The sequence below is a fragment of the Mustela erminea genome, chromosome 3 (genome assembly GCF_009829155.1).
Source record: "Mustela erminea isolate mMusErm1 chromosome 3, mMusErm1.Pri, whole genome shotgun sequence".
Taxonomy (NCBI): domain Eukaryota; kingdom Metazoa; phylum Chordata; class Mammalia; order Carnivora; family Mustelidae; genus Mustela; species Mustela erminea.
The window spans coordinates 88,557,734-88,585,650 of record NC_045616.1 but is presented as its reverse complement, the minus strand read 5'-3'; the positions used below and the strand labels follow the sequence as shown (position 1 = coordinate 88,585,650).

General features: G+C 41.4%; 1 protein-coding gene across 2 annotated transcripts in view; it reads left to right on the top strand.

The window, feature by feature from the left end:
- KDM3B (lysine demethylase 3B) overlaps positions 1-27,917 on the top strand; it is a 70,334-nt gene that overhangs the window by 39,480 nt on the left and 2,937 nt on the right. Inside the window, exons 10-23 of one of the 2 annotated variants that reach the window (XM_032336582.1) lie at positions 2,106-2,320; positions 3,007-3,159; positions 12,828-12,935; positions 15,033-15,160; positions 16,137-16,413; positions 17,123-17,379; positions 20,753-21,019; positions 21,814-21,985; positions 22,402-22,492; positions 22,623-22,753; positions 24,593-24,712; positions 25,726-25,865; positions 26,360-26,536; positions 27,228-27,362. In XM_032336582.1, coding sequence (XP_032192473.1) covers positions 2,106-2,320; positions 3,007-3,159; positions 12,828-12,935; positions 15,033-15,160; positions 16,137-16,413; positions 17,123-17,379; positions 20,753-21,019; positions 21,814-21,985; positions 22,402-22,492; positions 22,623-22,753; positions 24,593-24,712; positions 25,726-25,865; positions 26,360-26,536; positions 27,228-27,362 — 2,371 coding nt within the window. The remainder of the gene's footprint in view (positions 1-2,105; positions 2,321-3,006; positions 3,160-12,827; positions 12,936-15,032; positions 15,161-16,136; positions 16,414-17,122; positions 17,380-20,752; positions 21,020-21,813; positions 21,986-22,401; positions 22,493-22,622; positions 22,754-24,592; positions 24,713-25,725; positions 25,866-26,359; positions 26,537-27,227; positions 27,363-27,917) is intronic. The other variant, XM_032336583.1, reaches the window with a different exon arrangement.

The following is a 27,917-nucleotide window of genomic DNA, read 5'->3' as shown; positions in this document are numbered from 1 at the left end:
GAAAATCTTAATTTAAAAAAAAAAGGCTGTGTATCTGCTTGAGGAGTCCAGGTGTAGTTAGAAAAGAGAAACATTCCTAGGACCAATCCTGAAGTTCTGCAATATTGAGAGACTAGAAAGATGAGGAGGAGCTGGTAAAGGAGGTTCAGAAAGAAAAGCCAGTAAGGTGTCCTGGAAGGCAAATGAAGAAAATATTTCCAGGAAGGAATAATGAACTGTGGCAAATAATGGGGATTGAGTCAGGTCAGATAAGGACTGAAAGTGATCATTGGATTTAAGGGGGCAAATGACCTTGTCAAAAACAGTTTTGGTATGTCATGGTGGGGGGAAGCCTGATAGGAGCGGATGAAGAGAAAATAAAAGGGAAGAGGAACTGTTGACAGTTTAGACAACTCTAAAGAAATGTTGCTCTTACAAACAGATAAAAAGAGGAGGGTGTGGGATTGAGAGGATTTTTGAGATTGCAAGTTTAAATACCAGAGTGATTCAGTAGGGAGGAAACCAGAAGATGTAGACAAGAGAGTATGTGATGTGATGCCTATGCAAGAGGATAGGTTGGAGAGATGAGTCTTGGCTGGGACCTAGTTCATTCCTAGCAGCAGCAGGTCAGATGGAGGAGCATGAGCACAGTTGCAGGAAGGCCTGGTAGTATGGTGGGGGGAGCTTACGGGACATCTCTTCTGGTTCTTTGTATTTTCTCAGTGGAATACATAGCAAGGTCCTTATGGGAGAAATTACACTAGAGGTTAGAAAAGAAAGGTGAGGATATGAAACAGGCATCTAGGAGAGTGTGCATCAGGAAACTGTTGTGACTGGGAGGCAACATGAAGAGCTCACCTGACTTAGGTAGACATGAATTTCAAGTGTGACAGTGAGCATGGCTGTTTTCCTCTGGTCATGGTCAGTGGTGTGGGTGCACATGTCAAACAGGCAGATAGAGAAATTGCAGGGCATTATATGAGGACAGCTTTTTTTTTTTTTTTTTTTTTTTAATAAAGGTTTTATTTACTTATTTGTCAGAGAGAGAGAGTCAGAGCAAGAGTGAACACAAGCAGAGAGAGCAGTAGACAGAGGGAGAAGCAAGTTTCCTAGCTGAGCAAGGAGCCAGATGCGGGACTGGATCCCAGTCTTGACCTGAGCTGAAGACAGACGCTTGACTGACTTGAGCCACCCAGGTGTCCCCTGAGGACAGCTTTTTATTTTTATTTTGTTTTATTTTTTAAAGTACCCTGCTTTATGAACTTATTTATTTCTCTTTTTAAGATTTTATTTATTTGACAGTGAAAGAAGGAACACAAGCAAGGGGATTGGGGGAGGGAGAAGCAGGCTTCCCACTGAGCAGGGAGCCCGATGCGGGGCTTGATCCCACAACCCTGGGATCATGACCTGAGCCGAAGGCACACACTTAATGATTGAGCCACCCAGGCACCCCTGAGATCAGTTTTTTTTGTTTTGTTTTTTTTGTTTTTTTTTTGTTTTTTTTTTTAAAGATTTTTTATTTACTTATTTGAGAGAGAGAGAGAGCATGAGAGGGGAGAAGGTCAGAGGGAGAAGCAGACTCCCCATGGAGCTGAGAGCCCGATGTGGAGATTTTATTTATTTGACAGATAGAGATCACAAGTAGGCAGAGAGGCAGGGAGAGAGAGAAGAGGAAGCAGGCTCCCTGCAGAGCAGAGAGCCCGATGTGGGGCTCAATCGCAGGACCCTGAGATCATGACCCGAGCCGAAGGCAGAGGCTTTAACCCACTGAGCCACCCAGGCGCCCCTGAGATCAGTTTTTTAAAGAACGCAGACATAGTAAGTGTTTACAGGTCTTTCTGCTAGTGAAGAGAATGCATGCTGTGTTGATCAAATAGAGTAGAAATTTTTTCTTTTTCTTTAAGTATGTCTGCATCCAGTTTGGGCATTGAACTTGCAACCCCAAGGTAAAGAGTTGGATGCCCTTCCAGCGGAGCCAGCCAGATGCCCTCCAGGGTGAAAATACTGCATGCTGATTGCTCTTAAGTCCTACCTAATGTTTTTAGCTCTTAGGGTTTTAGGTGTGTATCAGTTTGCTTGGCTGCTGCTGTTTACCATGTATTTGATTATTTACCTTCCTATCTCAGGTTGATCTTCACTCGGAAGGGGGTGCTCCGTGTGGAGGGATTTCTGAGTCCCCAGCAAAGTGACCCTGATGCCATGAACCTGTGGATTCCCTCTTCCTCCCTAGCAGAAGGAATAGACCTAGAGACCTCAAAATACATCCTGGCTAACGTTGGGGACCAGTTCTGCCAGCTTGTGATGTCCGAGAAGGAGGCAATGATGATGGTGGAGCCACACCGTAAGACACCCTCTTGCTTGTTTTCCTGGCACTCCTGCTTAAGAATTTCAATTTTTTGTTGCTTAAAGGAGGAGTGGTAGGAGTGGCAGGTGGCATTTTCTGTGGATGAGCTAAGACTGATAAGACTTTTCTTTGTAGCAAACTAAGTAGCTGATGCCCTAACTATATCCAGCAGACCTCATTCCTTCCTTGATCCCTGTCTGGGTTTGGGTCACCCTGAATATTTTCAGTTTGCTTTGAACCAGTTTGTGATAGTAAGTGATACATGGTTTGTGAATAGATGAAGCACTACTGGGTACCATGTTTCACACCTAGACCCCACCATTGTTCACATATTTTTGATATTTCATGTCTGTGAGATACTATACCCAAGGAGAATTCTCCTGTGAAAATTTTCCATACACTTCAAGTGAAGAATCCTCTTACTTCAAACTCCCCCAAATAGAAATTTTTACATTATCTTAAGTAAAAACATGGGGCATTTGTTTTCGTTGACACTTGTTCAGAAATATTAGCAGTAGCATCTATTTTCTTTCTTTTAACATTTATAGAAACACTGACTTCTTACATCTTTGAGTTTTATTGCTGGACAAAAACAGTTCGAGTAGCAGTCAGTGGATCTGGGGTCTTTTGCTGTTATTCACAATGATCAACGCCAACAATATTCCTCTTCCTCTTTCCACCAGAGAAAGTGGCATGGAAGCGAGCAGTGCGTGGTGTACGGGAGATGTGTGATGTATGTGAAACAACTCTCTTCAACATCCACTGGGTTTGTCGCAAATGTGGATTTGGGGTCTGCCTTGACTGTTACAGGCTCAGAAAAAGCCGTCCACGCAGTGGTGAGCAAATATTGTCCTGTTCAGTTCTAAAGGTAACCTGTCATTGGAGGTATGGGACTTGAAGCCAGAATGGGTTTGTGCCCCTTCTTGAACTGCTTAGCTTCCCTCATTTTTCTTGCATTGTGAGGCCTTAACAGTTGCCAGTATTCCAACCTGACTGGGTAGGCTAAAAGAAGCCAAGAAGGGTTATTCTTTACCTTCTGTTTTTTCTCTCTCCCTCTTTTTTTTTAAACAACATCTTTATCGATGTTACTATATAACTCACATGCTCTAAAATTCACCCTTTTAAGGTGTACAATTCAAAAGTTTTTAGTATATTCTCAAGGTTGTACAACCATTTCCACTATCAAATTTCACTCTGGTTGCTCCAAAAAGAAATGTTGTACATAATAGCAATAACTATATTCTCTCTTTGCTCCTCCCTTGGTAACCATTAATCTACTTATTGTCTCATCTCTGTTGAATTACCTGTTGTGTACCTGTCTTATAAATGGAATCATACAATATTTGGCCGCCTTTGACCTTTTACTTCAGCATACTGTTTTAAAACTTCATCCATGCTATAGCACGTATCATTAACTTATTATTTTGTATTGCCAAATAATATTCCATTGTATGGATATACTACATTTTGTTTATCTGTTCTGATGGACATGTAGGTTGTTTCCATTCTGAGCTATTATGAAAAGTACCACTATGAACATTTGTGCACAGGTGTTTTGTGTGAACATAGGTTTTCATTTCTTTTGAGTATATGCTTAGAGTGGAATTGATGGGCTAAATGGAAGTTCTACATTTAACCCTTTCAGGAACTGTCAAATTGTATTCCAGAGTAGCTACATCATTTTATAATCCCACCAGCAATGCACAAGGGTTCCAGTTTTTCCCCTCTTTCGAACACTTAATATTGTCTGCCTTTTTTTTTTTTTCCCAAGATGTTATTTATTTATTTGATCTCTGGAGAGAGATCGCAGGTAGGCAAAGAGGCAGGCAGAGAGAGGGGGAAGCAGGCTCCCTGCCAAGCAGATCCCAGGACGCTGAGATCATGACCTGAGCCAAAGGCAGAGGCTTTACCCACTGCGCCATTCAGGTGCCCCTGTTGTCTGCCTTTTTGTTTATAGGAAAGAGTCCCTATCACATTGTGTGATTTTGGTTTACATTTCTCTGATGATTGTTGGTGTTGAGCTTCTTTTCACGTGCTTATTGGCTCTCTGTTTATCTTTGGAAAAATGACTATTCAGATCTTTTGCTTCCTTTTGTCCTTTATCTTACTACTTAACCTGAAAACCTTCTTGCCTCTTGACCTCCTCATTCTTCCCTCTTCTGAGATATTCTGCAGCCATTGGAATCCAGTGGTTTAGAGCTTATGCTACTGGGATTTGAAACCACCTTTCACAGCTTATTACGCCAACTGTGGTATCTTGAGCTAGTTTCTTAATCACTAGAGTCTCAATTTCCTTATCTATAAAACAAAGGTGACATGAGTACTTCTTTCTTGGCATTGTTGTGAGGATTAAATTAGATATTTAAGTGGTTAGCACAGGGCCTAACATCCACTACTTAACTGTGTGTTACGTAGCTATCAGATCTTCCACTTCTGCCCATGAAAGGTTAACTTCCACAGGAATTGCCCTCCTGTCATAAACAAGAAAACGAGACTAAATGTATGAATCCACAGTTTTAGACATTGGACAGCAGGCAGCATGAATCTGTGATCTGTAAGAGAAGGGAAGAACCAAGGCAAATCCTACAATTTCTCCAGTTTACTGCCTGTAGACAGTTTCCAGGCTGCAGTAGAGGGAAGAGCAACTAAAACTGTTGGCAGTCTCACTGAGCTGAGACAGAGATCAGAGTCTGAGAAGAGTAAGGCAGTGTGCTAAAGACCTTAGAGCTGCACATAGAGAACAGAGCAGAGAACGCAGAGCGGTCACCTCGGTTTTTGGCTGTATAGTGATCTGCACATATACGAGGCCCAAAAAGGAACCTTCAGAAACCAATTGACGTAATAATTTCCATAACTTACCATTTGTATTGCTACCAGAAAGACACTGGGAAGAGTCCAGAAGGGTCACAGTTTGACAGTGGGACTAATATAGTTCCAGAATAAAGGGGGCTCTGGAGATAACATAGTGTAAAGCAAGCCTAGGAAGGATCCAGCTGATCTGCAGGCTACTTAACTATGCACCGGACTAAAATCAAACATTCTTGAAAGGATTACAACAAAATCCAGCATTCTGAAACATTAAAGTAAAAAAACTCTGCATTTAGTCATGAAAAACTGGGAGGCAACTGGCTGGCTCAGTAGAGCATGCAACTCTTGATCTCAGGGTCATGAATTTGAGCCCCACACTGGGGATAGAGTTGACTTGAGAAAGAAAGAGAATGAAAGAGAAAGAAATAAGGGAAGGAAGGAAGGAAGAAGGAGGGAGGGAGGGAGGAGCAGGTATGAGTCTCTTTGGTACTGGACAACTACTTGCAAAGGAATGAAACCAGACCATTGTCTTAACACCATAAACAAAAATAAACTCAAAATGGATTAAATAACTAAATGTGAGACCCCAAACCATAAAACACATGTAAGAGAACATAGGCAGTAATCCCTTGAGTATTGGCCTTAGCAACATTTTTCTGAATATGTTTCCTCAGGCAAGGGAAACAAAAGAAAAATAAACTGTTGGGACTATACCAAAATAAAAAGCTTTTCCACAGCAAAGGAAACCATCAACAAAGCAAAACGGCAGCCTCCTGAACGGAAGAAAATATTTGCAAGTGATATATCCAATAAAGGGTTAATATCCAAACTATATAGATGACTTATATCAATGCCCCCCCACCACCAAAACCAAAACAAAAAACCTGTCTAGTTAAAAAATGGGCAGAGGACCTGCATAGACTTTTTTTTTTTTTTTTTTAAAGATTTTATTTATTTATTTGACAGAGAGAAATCACAAGTAGATGGAGAGGCAGGCAGAGAGAGAGAGAGGGAAGCAGGCTCCCTGCTGAGCAGAGAGCCCGATGCGGGACTCGATCCCAGGACCCTGAGATCATGACCTGAGCCGAAGGCAGCGGCTTAACCCACTGAGCCACCCAGGCGCCCCTGCATAGACATTTTTTCAGAGAAGGCATACAGATGGCCAGCAGACACATGAAGACATGTTCCACATTATTCCCATCAGGTAAATGCAGACCAAAACCACAATGAGATCCTATGTCACACATGTCAGAAGGGCAAGTATCAAAAAGACAAGAAATAACAACTGTTGGGGAGAATGGAGAAAAAGGAACCCTCATGTGCTATTGGTGGGAATTTAAATTGGTGTGGTCACTATGGAAAACAGTATGGAGGCCCTCCAAAGAAAATGGATATGCTAATTCAAAAAAATGTACCACTATGTTTACTGCATTGCTGTTTACAATAGGCAAGATATGGAAGCAACCCAAGTGTCCATCTGTTGATGAATGGATAAAGAAAATGGGAGGGGAGGGTATACATATATGTATCTCCATACACGTGATGAAATACTACTCTGCCATAAATAAGGGCATCTTGCCACTTGGAACAACATGGATGTACTTAAAGAGTATTGCACTAAGTGAAATAAATCAGACAAAGATAGATACCATATTTTTCACTTATATGTGAAATCTCAAAAACAAAACAGGGACACCTGGCTGGCTCAATCAGACCCTGCAAGTCTTGATCTCGGGGACAAGGTCAGGCCCCACAATGGGCATAGAAACTACTTAAAATTCTTTTTTTTTTTTTTTTTTAAAGATTTTATTTATTTATTTGACAGACAGAGATCACAAGTAGGCAGAGAGGCAGGCAGAGAGAGAGAGAAGCAGGCTCCCTGCTGAGCAGAGAGCCTGATGTGGGGCTCGATCCCAGGATCCTGGGATCAGACCTGAGCTGAAGGCAGAAAGTTTAACCCACTTAGCCACCCAGGCGCCCCCAAAAAAATTCTTTTAATTAAAAAAATAATAAAGGGGTGCCTGGGTGGCTCAGTCAGTTAAGTGTCCAACTCTTGATTTCAGCTCAGGTCATGAGATTTCAGCTAAGGACCATGAGATTGAGCCCCATGTCAGGCCCTACGCTGGTTTTGGAGTCTGCTTAAGATTCTCTCCAATAAATAAAATCTTTCTTTTTTTTTTTTTTTTTTTTTTTTTTTTTTAGATTTTATTTATTTATTTGACATAGAGAGATCACAGTAGGCAGAGAGGCAGGCAGAGAGAGAGAGGAGGAAGCAGGCTCCCTGCTGAGCAGAGAGCCCGATGCGGGACTCGATCCCAGGACCCTGAGATCATGACCTGAGCCGAAGGCAGCGGCTTAACCCACTGAGCCACCCAGGCGCCCTAAATAAAATCTTTCAAAAAGCGGCAGGGGGGGTACCTGAGTGGCTCAGTTGGTTAAGTGTCTGCCTTTGGCTAAGGTCATGATCCCAGGGGTCCTGGGATCAAGTCCCACATCGCGCTCCTTGCTCAGTGGGAAGCCTGCTTCTCCGTCTACCTGAGGCTCCCCTGCTTGTACTCTCATGCTCACTCTTGCTCTCTGATGAATAAAATCTTTTAAAAAAAGATTCTTTCGCTCTCCTTTTGCCACCCCCAACCCCACTCACATACTCTTGCTTGCTTGCTTTCTCTCTAAAAAAAAAAATAAAAAAACCAAAATGAACAAATAAACTCATAAATAAATGCAGAGAACAGACTAGTGATTTCCTGAGGGGAAGCAGTGGGAGGTGAGCAAAATAGGTGAGACGGGTTAAGAGGTACAGAGTTCCAGTGATAAAGTCGTCACAGGGATGAAAATTACGGCACAGGGAATCTAGTCATTAACGTTGTAATAATATTGTTTGGTGGCAGATGGCACCTGCATTTGTCTTGGAGAGCATGGAGTAACGTATAGAATCAGATCATTATGTTGTAAACATGAAACTACTTCAGAGTATCAACTATACGTCAACTATGCTTCAGTAATAAAAATTTTAAAGTAAAAGAATAATCACATTTGCAAAAAAGGCAGGATAATATAACCAATAATCTGTGGGAAAGAAACCATCAATAGAAACAAATCCAGAAATGACAGTGATGATAGAATTACTGTAAAAGGACCTTAAAGCTGCAATTATAAATGGTATATTGAAAGACATAAAGGGAGACATGAATATGATGAGTAGAAAAACAGAATACATAAGAGACCCAAGTGAATCATCTAGGTATGAAAAATATCTTTTAAAAAATTTATACTAGGTGGGATAATGGCAGTTAGACACTGCAGAAGAAACAAGTTGGACATAACAATAGAAACCAACACTGAGGACAGAGAGAAGAAAGACTAAACTTACAGATTGAAGAGTGCCGTCTTGAAGTATAGGAAGTATCAGGCAGTTTATGAAACAAAATTGTTGGGAGTTCCAGAAAGAGCAACAGTAGGAGGACAGATATAAAAAAAATCTGAACAAATAAAGTCACAAATTTTCCAAATTTGATGAAAAAGCTATAAAGCCACAAATCCAGCAATTAATCTCAAACAGAAGAAGCATTAAAACCACCCAAAACACATCAAAAACCACCTTACTGGAAAGCAGTAAGAGAAAGAAAAAATCTGAAAGTCACAAGAGGGTAAAAAAAACAAATTATATACAAAATAACGAAGATAAGAATGACAGCCAATTTGTCAGAAAACTATTGATACAGAAAGGGAATTCAGATTTACACAAAGGAATGAAAAACTTCCTACGTGAAAAATATTTAAGTAGATATGAAAGGCTTTCTTATTTTTACTTTTTTTAAAAAGATAGTTGTTTAAAGGAAAAGTAACAGTGTAGTGAGGGGTTGATAATATATGTAAAATTAAAATGTGTAGTAATAGCACAAAAGAAGGGAAATGGAATTAGTTCAGTTTTACAGGGGTCTCAGGGAGAAGAGTGGTATAATATTTGAAGATAGACTGTGTTAAGTTAGAGACACTACAAACCCTAGGGCCAATAGTAACAAAGAGGTATATATAGCTAATAAGCCAAAAGTAGAAAATCAAATCATAAAAGCAGCTAGTTCAAAAGACGGGACAAGTAAACATATATAGTATATCTTGTATTCAGTTTTCTTGGGGTCGGTAGCACTATTACAAAAACAACAACAGTAACCAAAAAACCTGTCCATAAAGGTCTTTGACGGAGTGAAAAATTAAGGTTGAAAAGCACTGAACCTAGGTACAGGTAGGAGCATCTTACATAATTCAAAAGACTGACTTTTTTTTTTTTTTTGAAGATTTCTTTTTTTTTTTAATTTATTTATTTGACAGAAATCACAAGTAGGCAGAGAAGCAGGCAGAGAGGGGGAGGCAGGCTCCCCGCTGAGCAGAGAGCCCGATACGGGGCTCAATTCCAGGACCCTGAGATCATGACCCGAGCTGAAGGCAGAGGCTTTAACCCACTGAGCCACCCATGCGCCCCAAGACTGACCTTTTCTCCCTGAGATCAGGAGCAAAGCAGGGTGTCTACTTTTCACAATTTCTCAACTCTAAGCTAGAGTTACTATACATTTCTACACATCAAGAAATAAAAGCATACCCTTCCCACACCTGCACCCCCCAAAAAAGCATATGGACTGGAACGAAATAAAATATTTTTTTATTTCCAGGTGACATGACCATCTGTGTAGTAGAGTGCCTGGCTGGCCCAGTAGGAAGATGTTGTGACTCTTGATCTCAGGGTCATGGGTTGATGCCCCATGATGGGTGTAGAGATTTATTTTTTTTAACTTTGTAGTCTTTTTTAGATTTTATTTTTAGGTAATCTCTATACCTGCTGTGGGGCTTGCACTCACAACCCAAGAGTCAACTTCAGGAGTCATGTTTTCTATGTACTGAGCCAGCCAAGCACCCCAGACCAGATGTAGTGATTATTTAAAAAAAAAAAAAAAATTTTTTTTTTAAAGAAGAGAAAGAAGAAAAGCCTAAGAAATCTACAAAAAAGCTACAAGAACTAAAATGTGCGTTTAGCAAGATTGCAGGACAAAACACAACAAAAATCAATTCTATTTCTGTATGCTGTCAATGAGCAATTAGAATTTGAATTTTTAAATCACTATCCTTTATGCAGCATCAAAAAAACATGAATTGTGTAGGGATAAATTTAGTCAAAATGCAAAAAACGCATACACTGAAAACTACAATTGCTGAGAAAAATGAAAAAAGACAAAATAAATGCAGAGATGTGACATATTCATGGAAAGAAGATGGTGTTCTAAGATGTCACTTCTTCCAAATTAATCTATTACATGTAATTCAAATCAAAATCCCAGTAGACCTTTTTGTAGAAATTGAACAAGCTGATTATAAAATTTACATGAACTCAAAGGACTAGAATAATGAAAACAATTTTGAAAAAGAAGAAGGCAGTTGGAGGATCTATACTACTTCATTTTTTTTTTAAGATTTTATTTATTTATTTGACAGATCACAAGTAGGCAGAGAGGCAGGCAGAGAGAGAGAAGGAAGCAGGCTCCCCACGGAGCAGAAAGCCCAATGCGGGGCTCAATCCCAGGACCCTGAGATCATGACCCAAGCCGAAGGCAGAGGCCCAACCCACTGAGCCACCCTGGCACCCCATACTACTTCATTTTAAGAGTTAACAATATAGCTACAGGAATCAAGGCATTGTGGTAATACAATAAAACAGAAATAAGCACGCATATAATCAGCTGATTAGTTAACAAAGGTGCCACAATAATTCAGTGGGGAAAAGATAGTTCTTTCAACAAATGGTACTGGAATAACTGTGTATCCATACTCGAATAAAATAAACTTAATTTTTACTCATGTCATATATTAAAAGTTAGCTCTTAAGTAAATCATGGGCCTAAACATAAAAGCTAAAACTATAAAACCTCCAGAAGAAAAAATAGAAGATCTTTGTATCCTTGGGTTGGGTAAATATTTTTTAGATAGGACACAAAAAGCAAAAAAAATTATCAAATTTGAAAGCTTTCTCTGTTCAAAAAAACAGTCTCAAATAAAAAGGTAAGCTACAGACTGGGAGAAGAGATTGACTGATCCCATATTTGTTAAAGGACTTGAATCCATGGGGTACCTGGGTGGCTTAGTGGGTTAAAGCCTCTGCCTTCAGCTCAGGTCATGATCCCAAGGTCCTGGGATCGAGCCCCGCATCAGGCTCTCAGAGAGCCTGCTTCCTTCTCTCTCTCTGCCTGCATCTCCACGTACTTGTGATCTCTGCCTGTCAAATAAATAAATTCTTTAAAAATAAAAGGACATGAATCCACAATAAAGACGTCTTAGAACTCAATAAGAAGACAAACAAATTTTTAAAAATTAACATATAATGTATTTGTTTCAGGTGTGTGATTCATCCTTACACAATTTACAGCACTCACCACAGCACATATCCTCTCCAGTGTTCATCATCCAGCTACCCAATTCCTCCAACCCCCCTCCATTCCAGCAATCCTCAATTTGTTTCCTGAGATTAAGAGTCGCTCATGGTTTGTCTCCCTCTCTGGTTACGTCTTGTTTCATTTTTTTCCCCCTCTTCCCCTATGATCCTCGGCCTTGTTTCTTAAATTCCACATATCAGTGAGATCATATGATAATCAGTGGGAGATGTTCCTCTCTGATTGACTTATTTCACTTAGCATTATACCCTCTAGTTCCAGCCATGTTATTGCAAATGCCAAGATTTCATATTTTTGATGGCTGCATAATATTACAGACAACCCAGTTTTTAAGTGAGCAAAAGATTTGAACAATACTTTACCAAAGAAGATAGATCAATAGAAAATTAGAACCATAGTGAACAATCCTTGTATCCACTTGGAAGGCTAGAATTTTAGTGACTGATAATACCAAGTGTTGCCAAGGATGTGGAAAAACTAGAACTCTTAAAATTGCTGGTAGGAATGCACACTGATAACCTCACTTTGGAAAACCTGTATGGCCATTTCTTATAAACATTCCATATGACCCAGCATCCCACTTCTAGGGATTTATGAGAGAAATGAAAACATGTCCACCTAAAAGATTCTACTTGGATGTTTATAGCAACTTTATTCATAATAGCCCCAAATTGGAAACAATCCAACTGTTCACCAGCTGGTGAATGAGTATATTTAAAAAAAAAAAAAAAAAAGGATATCCATACGATGGAAGAGTATTCAGCCATTAAAAAGGAATGATTACTGATAATGAACATGTATGTATAAATCTCAAATCATGCTATCTGAAAGAAACCTGACACAACTGACTACTGTATGCTTCCAATTATATGAAATTCTAGAAAAAGCAAAACGTTAGTATTAGAAAGTTGATCAGTGGTAGCCAGAGATTAAGAAAAGGCTTTGACTTGAGGGAAGCATAGGACTTGAGGGAACATCAGGAAGGGAGATGGAAAGTTCTATATCATGAAGGTGGCGGTGTTTATACAATTGTATACATTTGTCAAAATTACATTGAAGTGCACACTTTAAACTGTTGAACTTTTTGTATGTATATACAATAAATAATAAAACAATGAAGCAGATTCTTTGAAAGTTAGATGTTGTCTTCTCTGGCCCTTGAGAAAGTTGGCCTATAGGATCTGAAACTCTGACTCACTGAGAAGGATATATCTTGTGACCCTCGTAAAATAAATGAAGTTCTTTTATTTCTGTTTCAGAGACCGAAGAGATGGGTGATGAAGAGGTTTTCTCTTGGTTGAAGTGTGCAAAGGGGCAGTCCCATGAACCAGAGAATCTCATGCCCACACAGATCATCCCTGGCACAGGTAAGGGAGTTCTTTCAAAATTTGGGGAAAGAAGGGCTCCTGGCTAGCTCAGTCAGAGGAGTGGTGGTTCTTGATTTTGGGGTTGTATGTTTGAGCCCCATATTGGGTATAGAAATTACTTAAATAAACAAAAAAAAAAATACTAAAAATAAAGAACATTTGAGGGGAAAAAAGTGTTTTTAAGTTAATTTAGGTATAACTCACACACCATAAAATCTGGTGAGGTGGTTTATCCTGGCCAGATTTTGTTTAGCCTCCCCAGATTTTTCTGACAGTTTAAATCGTTAGATAGCTGATAGATTTTATGCAGCCAGTGCACACTTGACTCACCTTTCTGGTTGGAGACATTGGTTACTTTTCGACATAATATTTTACATTCCTGGGCGCCTGGGTGGCTCAGTGGGTTAAGCCGCTGCCTTCGGCTCAGGTCATGATCTCAGGGTCCTGGGATCGAGGCCCGCATCGGGCTCTCTGCTCAGCAGGGAGCCTGCTTCCCTCTCTCTCTCTCTCTCTCTGCCTGCCTCTCTATCTACTTGTGATCTCTCTCTGTCAAATAAATAAATAAAATCTTTAAAAAAAAAAAAAAAATATTTTACATTCCTGTGGTTGGTAGGATCAGAATAGAAGTCCCAAATGCTTCTAGAAAGACTTTTGATTTTTGGTTTGTAAAAATCCACTTAAAGCTAATCAAATTTCTTAAATCCCTGAAGAAAACAGCTTAACAGTAGGAACGAGTGATCCTGTTTATGTCACAGTCCTAGCTTACTTCAGTGAGTCCTCCAAAAAGTTTCCAGCTTCCATACTTCTGATAACACATAGACATTGAAGATGGCCAGTCTACTATCTATATTCTCCTCTGCTGTGCAAGGGGCACTCTGGATCCTTATACCCAGTGCCTCCAAGCAGAAGGGTTCCCTCAGTGCACTAGTAGGATGGCTGCTCCCTGCTGATCTAAGCGTTGGTTAAATGTTGATGTTAAGTTTGCACTGGTCTGGTTTTTTTCTCTACATTTTCTTTTTTGTTAGGTATAACTTAAAGTATACAAATCTCAAGTATACAATTCAGAATGTTTACCATGCTTTCGAACATTAAAGAATCTAACCCTAGAGTTTCTCCTACAGGTCAGCTTGCTAATGTTTACTAGAAGAGGGAGTGTAGGTTAGTAGTTAAGAGTGCACAGAACTTTAGGGCTAAGTATACCTCAGCTAAACTGTTAGTACTTCCATTTACCAACTATGTGTGCTTGAGCAAATGACATAAACTACTCGTGAGTATCAGTTTCATCATCAGAAATTGAGAGTGGGGGGCACCTGGCTAGCTCAGTCAGTGGAGTGCGATGCTTGATCTCGGGGTTGTGAGTTCGAGCCCTATATTGGGTGTAGTGATCACTTAAAAAAAAAAATACAATCTTTAGGGGTACCTGGCTGGTGTTCAGTTGGTAGAATATGCGACTCTTTTTTTTGTTTTTAAGATTTTATTTATTTGACAGAGATCACAAGTAGGCAGAGAGGCAGGCCGAGAGAGAAGGGAAGCAGGCTCCTTGCCGAGCAGAGAGCCTGATTTGGGACTCCATCCCAGGACCCTGACACCATGACCTGAGCCGAAGGCAGAGGCTCAACCCACTGAGCCACCCAGGCGCCCCGAACATACAACTCTTAATCTCAGGGTCTTGAGGTCTGGGTGTGGAGCCTGCTTAAATAAATTTAGGGGTGCCTGGGTGGCTTGGTCAGTTAAGCGTCTGCCTTCGGGTCCTGAGATCTAGTTCCACGTCAGGCTCTATACTCAGCCGGGAGCCTGCTTCTCCCCTTCCCTCTGCCTTCTGCTCCCCCTGCTTGTGTACTCTCTCTCTCTGTCAAATAAATAAAATCGTAAGTAAAATCTTTTTCAGAAAAATTGAGGGTAAAGGCTACCACCTCACTGAAATGTGAAGTGGTAGCCTTTTACCTTTACCTTTAAGGGTTGAGGAGGGTAATATAAATGAGATCCTTAATATAATATAATATAAATACAAATGAGGGTAATATAAATGAGATCCTTAGCACAATACCTGGCACATAAAACATTCTGCGGCTTTCGTTGTTGCTGTCTGTCTTCCAGCTCTTTACAATATTGGAGACATGGTACATGCTGCCCGGGGCAAATGGGGAATAAAAGCAAACTGCCCTTGTATTAGTCGGCAGAACAAATCTGTGCTGAGACCTGCTGTCACCAATGGGATGTCACAGGTAAAGTGGTATGTGCGGGTATAAGTGAGAGAAACTTCACCTCTTAGTTCTGGGAAGTGCCCCCATTTTCACCTGTGTTGTCCTAGGCTACTGTAGGATACCTGAGGAATTAGGGGATGGAGAAGTGTTTCTAGAGAGAGCCCCAAAAATGTTACTCAGGGATTTGATTCCCTCTGCCTGGTATGAGTTTCTCTTCAGTCATTTTAAAACCATTTCAGGTTGGGTTGATAAATAGCACAAAGAAATTCTCTGCATCTTGTCAAGATTTACACTTTAGAGTCCTTATATAGGTGAGAAGTATAGAAAATGTTACTAGGAAGGCAGTCCTATCTGTGTGCATGGTCCCTGTCCTTGTCATGTTAGGTACTGAGGACAGAAATGTGAAGACTGGCCTGCTGAGCTGGGATCATTCTACCCTGAAAACAATGCCAGGCCTCCAGAGAGGCAGTGGTTTGCTCATTGCTCTGTCAGAGGTGGAGGTCATTCCGGTTTGATGGTAACTGTTTTGAACAAGAGGCTGTTTTTAAAACACATATGCACACCCACAAACATACCCCTACCTGCTTTCCAAGAACACAACCAACACATGGTCAGGAGGAGCCGCAGGAATTAAGGCTAATCATCTGGAAAATTCAGTAATAGAACATTTATGGATTATTTATGTGTGCCAAACACTATACCAAACTCTTTGCGTATACTATCTCATTTAATCCTCAGAACAGCTTAATGAGCTTACTTTCTATTAAAATATTTGTTACGTTCAACTGTTCTTTCCACAGAACCAAGTTTCTGACACATTGCAGAACTCCTTAAATGTATGGTAAATTAATGAATGAATGAAATAGCAGTTTATGGGACAGTTTCACATTGTTTTCCCAGACTTTTTCAGTGTCAGCAGCCCTTACTGTGTTTTTTGTTTTTTGTTTTTTCCTGTGCAAGGACAGCACTCTAACCATGTTGGCCTTCTATGCTTTAGCTTCCTAGCATAAACCCTAGTGCCTCTTCTGGAAGTGAAACCACCTTCTCAGGCGGAGGAGGAACTGCAGCAGTAACGTCAGAGACCGACCATGTTCCGAAAGCCGACAGCACTGATATCAGATCTGAGGACTCTCTGAAAGCAGAGAGTTCAGCTTCAAATAGCAATAGTGAGCTAAAAGCCATCAGGCCCCCTTGCCCCGACACGGCTCCCCCCTCTTCTGCCCTGCACTGGTTGGCAGATTTAGCAACTCAGAAGGCTAAAGAGGAAACAAAAGGTGAGATAAACACAAGCCTTTGCCCTGCCTGCGGGTGGAACACTTGAGTTATTCAGGGATTCTTCACACTCACACATTACCATCCACATTTATAAAGCATGCTGCTTGCTTTCTCTTTCACATAAAATAAGGGAATCTCCTTCATTTTCTTTCTAGAAGTGGAGCTTTTTTAAAAAAGCACATGCCTGGGCCCAGACCTCTTTAGTCAGAATTAATCATAGAGTTTTAATAAGCTTCCAGGTGGTTCTGTTATGCAGCCAGGTTTTCAGTGGGCACAAAGTCACCTGGGGAATTGTTAAAAATGCGGATTCCTATGCCTCACCAGAACTATTAAGTGACAACCTCTTAAAGAACTATCAAGAATCTCCATTTCTCGTGATCACCCCAGGTGATTCCCCTACAGGTCTTCTGAAGACCCCCTTGTAAAGACACTGCCTTAGCAAGTAAGGGAGATGAAAGATGGATGGGAACAAGAAGAAGTTTGAAATTCAGATCGGGGAAAGGAAGAAAGTAGTAGGAGAGCCTCTCCTTGGCCATGATCCTGCTATAGTCATACCTGGTCAGGCTTGGTCCATATGAAACTATATGTAGTTTGGGGGGCAGGAGTGGGGAAAATCTGCTCCTTCCCACTTGGCTGATTTTTAGGAGTCAGTTGCCTGTTGGATGTTCCTTATGATGCCTAATATTGTTCCCGGTTATGTCCTTACAGAAGCAGGGTCCCTGAGGTCGGTGCTCAGTAAAGAGTCTCATTCACCCTTTGGGCTGGACTCGTTCAACTCCACTGCAAAGGTCTCTCCGTTGACTCCAAAGCTTTTCAACAGTCTGTTACTGGGTCCCACTGCCTCTAACAACAAAACCGAAGGCTCTAGCCTTCGAGACCTCCTTCACTCCGGGCCTGGAAAGCTTCCTCAAACCCCCTTGGACACAGGCATACCCTTCCCCCCCGTCTTCTCTACATCCTCAGCAGTAAGTGTCCTTTCTACAACTCTAGCCTTTTCCAGTGAAGAGCCATTAGAGATCTGATAACTGGGTTAGAGTATGTTTGGGTGACTTGTATTCTCTACATTGTGTGTCCAGTTAATAAGATCTTTTTTTACATTTGAGTTTGGGGAATGTTTGAGATCCCTTTAAATCATGAAAATTTTTTGCCCTGTCAAGAAGTCAGTAAAATTAAGACATTGAAATTTTCACTCAGCAGAAATTACTATTTTCTTGACAATAATGGGCATTATTATTTTTTTTTAACCTAGGCAGTACATCCATGTTATCTTCTCTTGGATATCTAATAGACACCTCAAACCATGTAACCATGTAACACATGAAAGACCACATTCCTGCCTCATCTTCTGCCCGTAAGCCTGCTTCTCCCTTAGTTTCCTCTCTTGGTAATGGGCATTTGCATTCTTCCATTGCTTGGCCAAAATCTTGGAGTCATTCAGGACTCCCATCTCTCACATTTCATATCTAATCTGCCAGCACATCTTTAAGTTTGATCTTTTTTTTTTTTTAAGATTTATTTATTTGACAGAGATCACAAGTAGGCAGAGAGGCAGGCAGAGAGAGAGGAGGAAGCAGGCTCCCCCACTGAGCAGAGAGCCCAATGCAGGACTCGATCCCAGGACCCCAAGATCATGACCTGAGCTGAAGGCAGAGGCTTTAATCCACTGAGCCACCTAGGTGCCTCCCAGTTTGATCTTTAAAATGTATTCAGAGTCCACTCATTTCTCATTGGCTCCCCCATTTCCTATTTGGTCTGAGCCAGCATCCTCTCTTTCTTGCGTATTTGGAGTAAACTCCTTACAGGTCCCCTTTATTTCTTCCCTTTTCCACTCTCTATAGTCTGTTGTCAATACAGCAACTAGAGTGATTCTTTTAAAATATAAGTGATCTCCTAGCCATGATTTATGTCACTTTGGCCTAAACTCCTTCAGGGGCTATACTCCTAGTATAAGCAGAGTTCTTTCTGTGGATGGTAAGGCTCCATCCCTGTCTGTGCGTCTTGCCTACACTTCTCTGACTTCAGCTGTCACTTTCCTTGTGCAAGCTGCTCTTGACTACACCCACCTTCATATTCTTTGAACATAACAAGGCAGGCTCCTTCTTCAGAGCCTTTGCATTTGTCCTTCTACCTGGAATGAACTTTCCCGTGTAACCACAGGCTTGCTTCATCACTTTTGTCTCCTCCCTCCTGAAATGTCACATCCTGTAAGCCTTCTTCTTAAATCACCCTTTTTAACTGACTGCATCACCCAGACGCACTCCTTTAAATCACCCTTTCTAAAGTCCATCACACTCCCATCCTTCATAACTGTTCTCCCTGAATTTGATATTCCATAGGATTCACTACCGTGTTTAATTTCTTTTCTGTCTTACCTTTCCTTAAAGAATTTTTAGCTGTTCTATTTACTTTTTTTTTTATTTTAATTTTATTTATTTATTTGACAGAGAGAGATGACAAGCAGGCAGAGAGGCAGGCAGAGAGAGAGGAGGAAGCAGGCTTCCCGACGAGCAGAGAGCCCGATGCGGGGCTCGATCCCAGGACCCTGAGATCATGACCCAAGCCGAAGGCAGCAGCTCAACCCACTGAGCCACCCAGGCGCCCCTGTTCTATTTACTTTTAAATCACTAATGCTAGAGTTTGATACATAGTAGGTGTTTGTTAGCATTTACTGAATGAAGGAATTCACAAGATAGAAAATTTAAAAGATAGAGTGAGAAGTCTCCTTCCTGCCATTGTCTCCCCACCACCTGTTTTCCTTTCTGGAGGTCAGTCACCATCGTTTCAGGGGCTTTACTCTCTCTCTCTCTCTCTCTCTCTCTCTCTATATATATATATATATATATATATTTTCTTCTCCCTGTTTTTACATACATGTTCTACACCTTGCTCTTCTGGTTTCAGTCTGTATTATCTTTGAGATCATTTCAAGCAAGTACATAAACATGCTTGTCATTCTTTTTTGTGATTAATGGCTGAAATTCAATGAATTGTGGGTTGTTGAGCCCTGTATGATGTGAATATTGGTTTCTCTTCTAGATTCATGAATTTTAAAAAAGTCACTTTTAGCTCTGTTTTATTTGTACATGCTCTGTCAGTTCTCCTTTTCCTTTTTTAGTTTTCCCAGGAAGTTACATGATTACATGTACTCTGTACAGATAATGATGAGTGATATTTCAGGCATAGGAATATCAGGTGTACAAAAGCCCTCTGAGAGGGGCGCCTGGGTGGCTCAGTGGATTAAGCCTCTGCCTTCAGCTCAAGTCATGATCTCGGGGTTCTGGGATCAAGCCCCGTATCAGGCTTCCTGCTCAGCAGGGAGCCTGCTTCCCCCTTCTCTTCGCCTGCCTCTCTGCCTGCTTGTGATCTGTCTCTCTGTCAAATAAATAAATAAAATTTTAAAAAAAAAAAAGCCCTCTAAGTTCTGTGACATTACAGATGTCACCTTGATTTCTGTGACATTACAGATGTCACCTTGATTTCTGAACCTGAGCTTTCCCATCACCGGAAGCATGTGGGAAATTCTCACTGTGGTGAGAAGTGGGGGCAGAATTGGGATTAGGAGACTTCTTTCAGAATATACGTTTCCAATTGAATACTTTGGTTTACCCCTCTATTGGGGTGTACTCCCTGGTTAAAAAAAGCACTGCCTTGGGGCACCTGGGTGGCTCAATGGAAGCCTCTGCCTTCGGCTCAGGTCATGTGGGATCGATCCCCATATCGGGCTCTTTGCTCCCTGCCGGGAGCCTGCTTCCCTCTGTCGTCTCTCTGCCTACTTGTTATCTCTGTCTGTCAAATAAATAAATAAAGTCTTTAAAAAAAAAAAAAAAAAGCACTGCCTTGATAAGTCACTTTATTACTTAACTGAAGTATTGTATCCCTTGGGCATACTAGCGAGAAAAAACATTTATAACCTTCAAAGTCAATGATCTTTTCCACTCAGCTACAGTATTTTGTGATCCCTGTGGTCTCCATGCAAATCCTTAATACCAGGCTGGATGCCAGAGATATTTCTTAGATCTCCAGTCTCCTGAGGCAGAGGGGATCTTTCTGTACTTTTATAAACGGTAAAGCAGGATCTGAAGGACAGAAAGATTTAAGATCTTGACTTAACAGACCCCGCCCTTCATTTACAAAAGGCGTTTCAGTAAGTTTTGTGAAACTTAATGAGGTACATCAGAACAACTCCTTGTGAAGACAGCTGTGCGTTTCAGTAAGTTTTGTGAAACTTAATGAGGTAAATCAGAACTCCTTCTTGTGAAGACAGCTGGGAGACAGTTTTGTGAATGCTCTTCTCATGGCACCTCAGTCAGACTTACCCAATGGAATTGTGTGTGGCAGGGAGTGAAGAACAAGGCCAGCCTACCCAACTTCCTTGACCACATCATTGCCTCGGTGGTAGAAAATAAGAAAACCTCAGATGCTGCAAAGCGGGCCTGTAACTTGACTGATACCCAAAAGGAAGTGAAGGAGATGGTGATGGGGTTAAATGTGCTGGACCCCCATACCTCTCACTCCTGGCTCTGTGATGGCAGACTTCTGTGTCTTCATGACCCCAGCAACAAAAATAATTGGAAGATCTTCCGGGAGTGTTGGAAGCAAGGCCAGGTAAGTAAGAAATAAGCAATTAGCCAGGCCGGTTGCTTATCCACCACAGCTGCCAGGGCAGTTTCAATTCTGTCTGGGAGCCTTTTTGCCAGGGAGAGTAAGACATAGTAAGTTCGTTTCAGACAGCCTTGCTACTTCAGGTTATCTTGGATTTTAAAAAAATCAGAAGATTCCTAAACATATATCGTGTTTCCTTATATTTCTATAATTCTGTATAGTATGTAGCTCTGTGTTCTTAAAAGGGCAATTGAAATTTCTGTGAAGTGGTAACTGCCATTAATGACACCTTTAGAGGAAAATCCTTAAGTGTGACATAGGGGTAAGGCAAAGGTGGGTGGAAGTGAGTGGTACTTTTCTAGGTAAATATTTCAAGGCCACACAAATTTGAAGGATAGTGTGATAACACTAATTTTTATACTTCAGCAGGTGCTTGAGAAAGGGGGAGGTTATGGAATTGTCTGGATAGTTTTTCATTCTAGATGTGAGGAAGTATTCTCAGAGGTGGATTTGTCAGCTTTTTGTTCTCTTACCCCAGCATAGTGGTAGATACCTGAGCAACAGAAGTGATTTCTGTGGCCTGCCTCCCAGGGTGAGAATCAAGAATAATGATAGAGTAGAAGTAGTCTCCATTTCCTGCAACTGCCGTGTTCAAATCTTTAGATTCTGAAACTGGGAAAGAATAGTAAATCATGGTAAAGAAGACTACGTTGTCCCAAGAAACCTCTTATTCTGTCCCTTAGCCCTGAGCTAAAGGTATTCCTAAATGGTTCTGATTGGGATTTTTGTTTCCACAGCCAGTGCTGGTTTCAGGGGTACATAAAAAGCTCAAGTCTGAACTCTGGAAGCCAGAAGCCTTTAGCCAGGAATTTGGGGACCAGGATGTGGACTTGGTGAACTGCAGGAACTGTGCTATAATTTCTGATGTGAAAGTTCGGGATTTCTGGGATGGCTTCGAGATTATATGCAGTAAGTAGCTTTGGTAATGGCTGACTGAGCATCTATACACCCATCACTACCCCTGGACTCAAATCTTCTTGGCATGTGGCAGTGGTGAGGGGGTGGTGGTGTTGGTAGAACACACATTCTGTCCTGGTGCCAACCAGGCAGCTCTCATGGCAATCATATGGCTCCCAGAGCACACCTGGGCATAAGCCCATGCTCCCTTGGGTTGTGTGGAACACTTCACTGAGGAATCGGGTGGAATCCCTGTGAGATGGAAAAAAATATAGCATGTACTAAAGCAGTAGGTGAGGAAAACAAAGCCCACGTAGTCCGTTATGACAGGTTACAAGTCTGAAAATAAGAAGTTAAAACTTTTGGTCACTGAAAAAATCAGGCAGCAGCCAAACTAGCAGATTATGGGAGTGCTTTCTGTCTTCCAGAGCGATTAAGATCAGAAGATGGGCAGCCAATGGTGCTTAAACTCAAGGACTGGCCTCCTGGGGAAGATTTTCGGGACATGATGCCAACAAGGTTAGTAGACCACAGTGGGTCATCTTGAGACACTGGCCTTCCTGGAGCATCTCAAAGTAATTATAGAAAAGGGGACTTTGTGCTTTTTCCCCCTGTAACAAGTTAAGTCATCTTTCCTGATCTTTTGTAGGTTTGAAGATCTAATGGAGAACCTTCCCTTGCCAGAGTATACCAAACGAGATGGCAGGCTCAATCTGGCTTCTAGGCTACCCAGCTACTTTGTAAGGCCGGATCTGGGCCCCAAGATGTACAATGCCTACGGTATGAGGGAGAAGCCCTATTGCTCTTTTTGGACACTGCCATGCCATTCCCCGTTTCACCTATAGAGGGAGATATTTAGGCAGGGTCATTTGTAGAGCTAATGGAGGGCAAAGTGACAGGGGAAAAAAAAAAAATGATAGAAAAGTTAACAGTGTCCAGGATGATTTGGGGTTTTCTTTGTATTGTTTTGTTTTGCTTTAGAGGGGGAGGGGCACAGGGAAAGGGAAAGAGAGAGAATCTTAAGCAGGTTCCATGCCCAGCATTTAGTCTGTCGCAGGGCTTGATTTCATGCCCCTGAGATCATGACCTGAGCCAAAATCAGGAGTCTGTTGCTTAACCAACTAAGCCGTCCAGGCGACCGTGTGTGTGCGCGTGCGTGCTATTTTTTTTTCCCCTTTCTTTTTCAATTTATTTATTTGTTTGTTTGTTTTTTAAAAGATTGATTGATTGATTGATTGATTGATTTTAGAGAGTATATGAGCAGGGCAAGGTGCAGAGGGGAAGAGAGAAGGGGAAAGAATCTCAAGCAGAATCCATTCTGAGCATGGATCCTGACCCAGGCTGGATCTCACAACCCTGAGATTATGACCTGAGCTGAATCCAAGAGTTGGACATTTAGCTGACTGTGCCACCTGGGAACCCCTATTTGTTGCTTTTTTGTTTGTTTTATGAGCTTATTTGTTTGAGAGAGACAGAGATAGAGCATGATCCGGGGACGTGGGAGGGGAGGAGGCAGAGGGAGAGGGAGAAGCAGATTCCCCACTGAGCTGGGAGCCTGACTTGGGGCTCAATCCCAGGATCCTGAGATTGTGACCTGAGCTAAAGGCAGATGCTTGACCAACTGAGCCACCCAGGTTCTTCTCTCTTTTCTTTCCTTTCCTTTTCTTTCTTTTTTTTAATTTTGTTTTTTACTTATTTTTAAGATTTATTTATTTGAGCGAGAGAGAGTCAGCAAGAGCACAAGTAGGGAGGAGAGGGAGAAGCCAGCTCCCTGCTGAGCAGGGAGTCCAGTGTGGGGCTTCATCCCACATGATCATGGGATCATGACCCGAGCTGAAGGCAGACAACTGACTGAGCCACCCAGGCGCCCCTTTTTTTCTTTTCTCTTTTCTTTTCTTTTCTTTAAAATTTTACTTACTGTTTGTTTATTTTAAAGATTTCTTTACTTTGAGGTAATCTTTACACCTGTCATGGGGCTAACCTTAAAACCCTGAGATCAGGAGTCACATGCTCTTATCAGCTGAGGCAGCCAGGCACCCCAGGATGGTTTTGGGTGTGTTTGCCACATCTTTTGTCATATTGTCATATTGATTTATGTCACATCTATAACTTGTCTATCTCCAATAATTGGAAAGTTTCCTATCAAATATTCTGTGCAAGAAGACATGATTCTTAGTTTTTAAGAGTCTTGATTAAAAAAAAAAACAGTGAAGAGATCTGAGTACCATGCTACCCGGCCTGCTCTTTGTGGAGTCAGAGTAGGACCATAAATCACTGTGAAAGCCAAACTTCTACTGAATGTCAGTAATGCCCATATCAGTTTTGCTTTTTAAGGAGAGATTGTTGTGGGGGGGTGAATCAGTTCAGTGCCCAAATCTAATGATAGTGTCATCCGAGCTAGAAATCAATCTTAAAACACTAAAAAAGAGATGAAAAGAATGATTTCTTTTTTTTTTTTTTTTTTTTTTTGAAAAGAATGATTTCTTAAGATACAGATAGACTTCACTCTCCCACTGTTACCCATTTAAGAACATCTTTGAGTATGTTTGCACTTGTAAGGTCTCTGTGGATTTTTCACAATATTGCCCTTTCACCCTTCATATCCTCCTTTTCTCTCAGGCTTGATAACTGCGGAAGATAGAAGAGTTGGCACAACAAACCTTCATTTAGATGTGTCTGATGCAGTTAATGTGATGGTGTATGTTGGGATCCCCATCGGGGAGGGTGCCCATGATGAAGGTATGATTTCTAGAAGCCATACTTCAGGATGGTGAGGCTTGGCCTCAGGAGTAGAATCGGAGTCTTCCTCCTCACTTAGAGCCAGTGGTTTCTTCTTAACTCTCTTCAAGCCTTGATGCCTAGTAGGCACCCAGTGGATGTTGCTAGATGAAAGGAGGTTCTAGGAGAGAGGAGTGGTATTTGTGTATCTTTGACCGGTCGTCTTTATGGGAATGCTCCCTTTTCCACTAAGTGTATAGCATCAGAAAGATGAAGGAAGGAGGAAGGATCACCTGGCTCACTTGGTCCATCAGCCAGATCACCTGTGAGGTGACAGATGATAAGGCCAGCTCACTGGCACAGAATCGAAGCATCACAGTGATATTTTGCTGCATTTGCACTCCCTCCATCTCAGTGTAAACTTCATATGTGTTAATTATGGACATTTTAGAAAACAGAAAGTTTTAAAGAAAAATAAGTTAACTCAGAGTCTCATGGTTCAGGGATTATCATTGTCATCATTATGGTACATTTGCTGCCACAATTTTGCTTTTAATGCTACACACCTGCAGATCTTTCCACGATATTGTCCTTTAAGGTATTAAAGTAGACAAGCATTAGAAGCCGACCCTCTTAACTTGTCAGAGATGCTTTACATTTCATGGCTTTAAATCCATAGAACCCTTGAGTTTGAAGAGGTCTTGAGGAAGTGTATGGAGTCTGTCTACTTACAGTGGGAAATGACCTGCAATTTGAACATAAGATGTGGCTACACAGTTTGAGCAGGAAATAGTTTTAAAAGAAAATTCTACGCTCCAAAATGCTGAGTTTCTCTTCAGTAAAGAAGATTTAGGGTTTTTCTTCCTGTGTATAGGAAGGTTAGACAAATTTGAGTTTTGATTCTTTGATTCTACTTTATATTGCGCCATTGAGATTGAGAATTGTAGAGATTAAACTTCTTTGAGTTGGATATTTCACTTGACTCAGGTACTGAAATAGCTGGTTACACTGAAAAGTAATTTTGCTGTTTTCAGAGGTACTCAAGACCATTGATGAGGGGGATGCTGATGAGGTGACAAAGCAGAGAATTCATGATGGAAAGGAGAAGCCTGGTGCTTTGTGGCATATCTATGCAGCCAAGGATGCAGAAAAGATCCGGGAATTGCTCCGAAAGGTATGCCCCTGGGTTGGCTCCCAGCTCCCAGATTAAGGTTCTGGGATGCTGCTGACATAGCCTGCTTTGGGTTTCTCCTGTGCAATCTCTTGGCTTTAAAGACCTGTACCTTTTGTCGGAATTCCCTGAAGGTGTGGTGCCTGGGTGGCTCAGTTGGTTAAGCCTTTGGCTCAAGTCATGATCCTGGAGTTCCAGGATCGAGTCCCGCATCAGGCTTACAGCTCTCTGGAGAGTCTGTTTCTCCCTCTGACCTTCTCCCCTCTCTCTCACTTTCTCTCTCTCTCTCTCTCAAATAAATAAATAAACTCTTTTTAAAAAAATCCTCTTTAAAAAAAAAAATTCCCTGATGGTGTGAATCCACACCTGGAGGATGCTGAAGAGAACAAAGCAGAAGATTTGGCCCACTAGGGACATTGCCTCTATAAGCGGCATTTATGCTGTTAGTAATATTTATGTATTGATTTTTCCATCTGTGGGTTTGGTTATGGCTTCAGGTTGGAGAAGAGCAAGGCCAAGAGAATCCCCCTGATCACGACCCAATTCATGACCAAAGTTGGTACCTGGACCAGACCCTCCGTAAGCGACTCTATGAAGAGTATGGTGTGCAAGGCTGGGCCATTGTTCAGTTCCTGGGAGATGCTGTCTTCATACCTGCTGGAGCCCCACACCAGGTGGGTTCCACTTCGTTCCATGGGCTTCTGTATTTCTGATTTTCTTAGTAATCTAGCAAGAGGTATAAGTGGCTGGATTGGACTGGCTGTTCTTTTTATTTTTTATTTTTTTTTTCATTATGTTCAGTTAGCCACCATATAGTACATTATCAGTTTTGATATATAGAGTTCGGCAATTCATTAGTTGCGTATAACATCCAGTGCTCATCACAATACGTGCCCTCCTTAATACCCGTCATCTCACTATCCCATCCTCCTACCCCTCCCCACTGAAGGACTGGCTGTTCTTAAACTGCTGCTTATTTTTTGCTTTTTAGTTTCCTTCTGTGTAATTTTAAATGCACATTTAAAAAAATTTTTAAAGAAGGGAGACCATTTTTTAAAAAGTGAAAGTCGCAGCTCACCTCCCTGTGCCATACCCCTATTCGGTCCCTTCATCCTGCGTTCTCCAGAGGTAGCCGGTGGTTAACAGTTCAGTGTGTATTTCTCCAGATCCTTTTCTGTACAATTACCAACATTTTCATGTATAAATTTATACTCGCAATTTTTCTGCACTTGTTTTTATGAAAATGGAATATTGGAAGCATTTCTCAAGTTTGGGGATTTTTGTTTGTTTTTTAAACCATATCATAGATGTTTTCCAGGTGTTGCTGACTGTGGCTCTTCTCCCTCTGTACTTTTCCCCTTCCAGGTACACAATCTATACAGTTGCATAAAAGTAGCAGAAGACTTTGTATCTCCAGAACATGTAAAGCACTGTTTCCGCCTGACACAGGAATTCAGGCATCTCTCTAACACTCATACAAACCATGAGGATAAACTGCAGGTAAATAACCCCTCCATCCCCCCTCCCTCCTCCTCCCACCTCGTTCTGTCTCCTCATCTCCTACTTGGCTACATATGAAAAACGCACATTCTACATCAGTCCTCGTCACATTTCGCTTTTAGAGAATACTCATCTTTCAACATAATCATTTCTGCCATCACCTTCTCTTTCTCTCCCACCGGGAGATAGAGTATTTAGTGCTGATAACTGACTGGATTTGACTTTTCCAGTCAGGTGGCAAAAGCAGTGTGGCAGTGTGTTACAAGCATGTTTCCAAGAAGGGCACCTCCCCAGAGCTGCTTCTCACAGTACGTTTTGGTGCAGATTCAATTCCCTGAAGCCCCGCTAGGACTGCAGTTCATGTCCCTGAGAATTACTGGGTGCTGCAGTGGCATTTAAAGAAAAGAATAAGGAAGCAAGATTCCCCGGGCAGATGTGCAGTCTTTCTGCCACCGGCCAGTAGATTCAGTCACCTTCAACCCTGATCTGATCTTTTTTGCTATTCCTTTTTTTAAATTTTTAGAATATTTCAGCCATAAAAGTTGTTAGACAAAG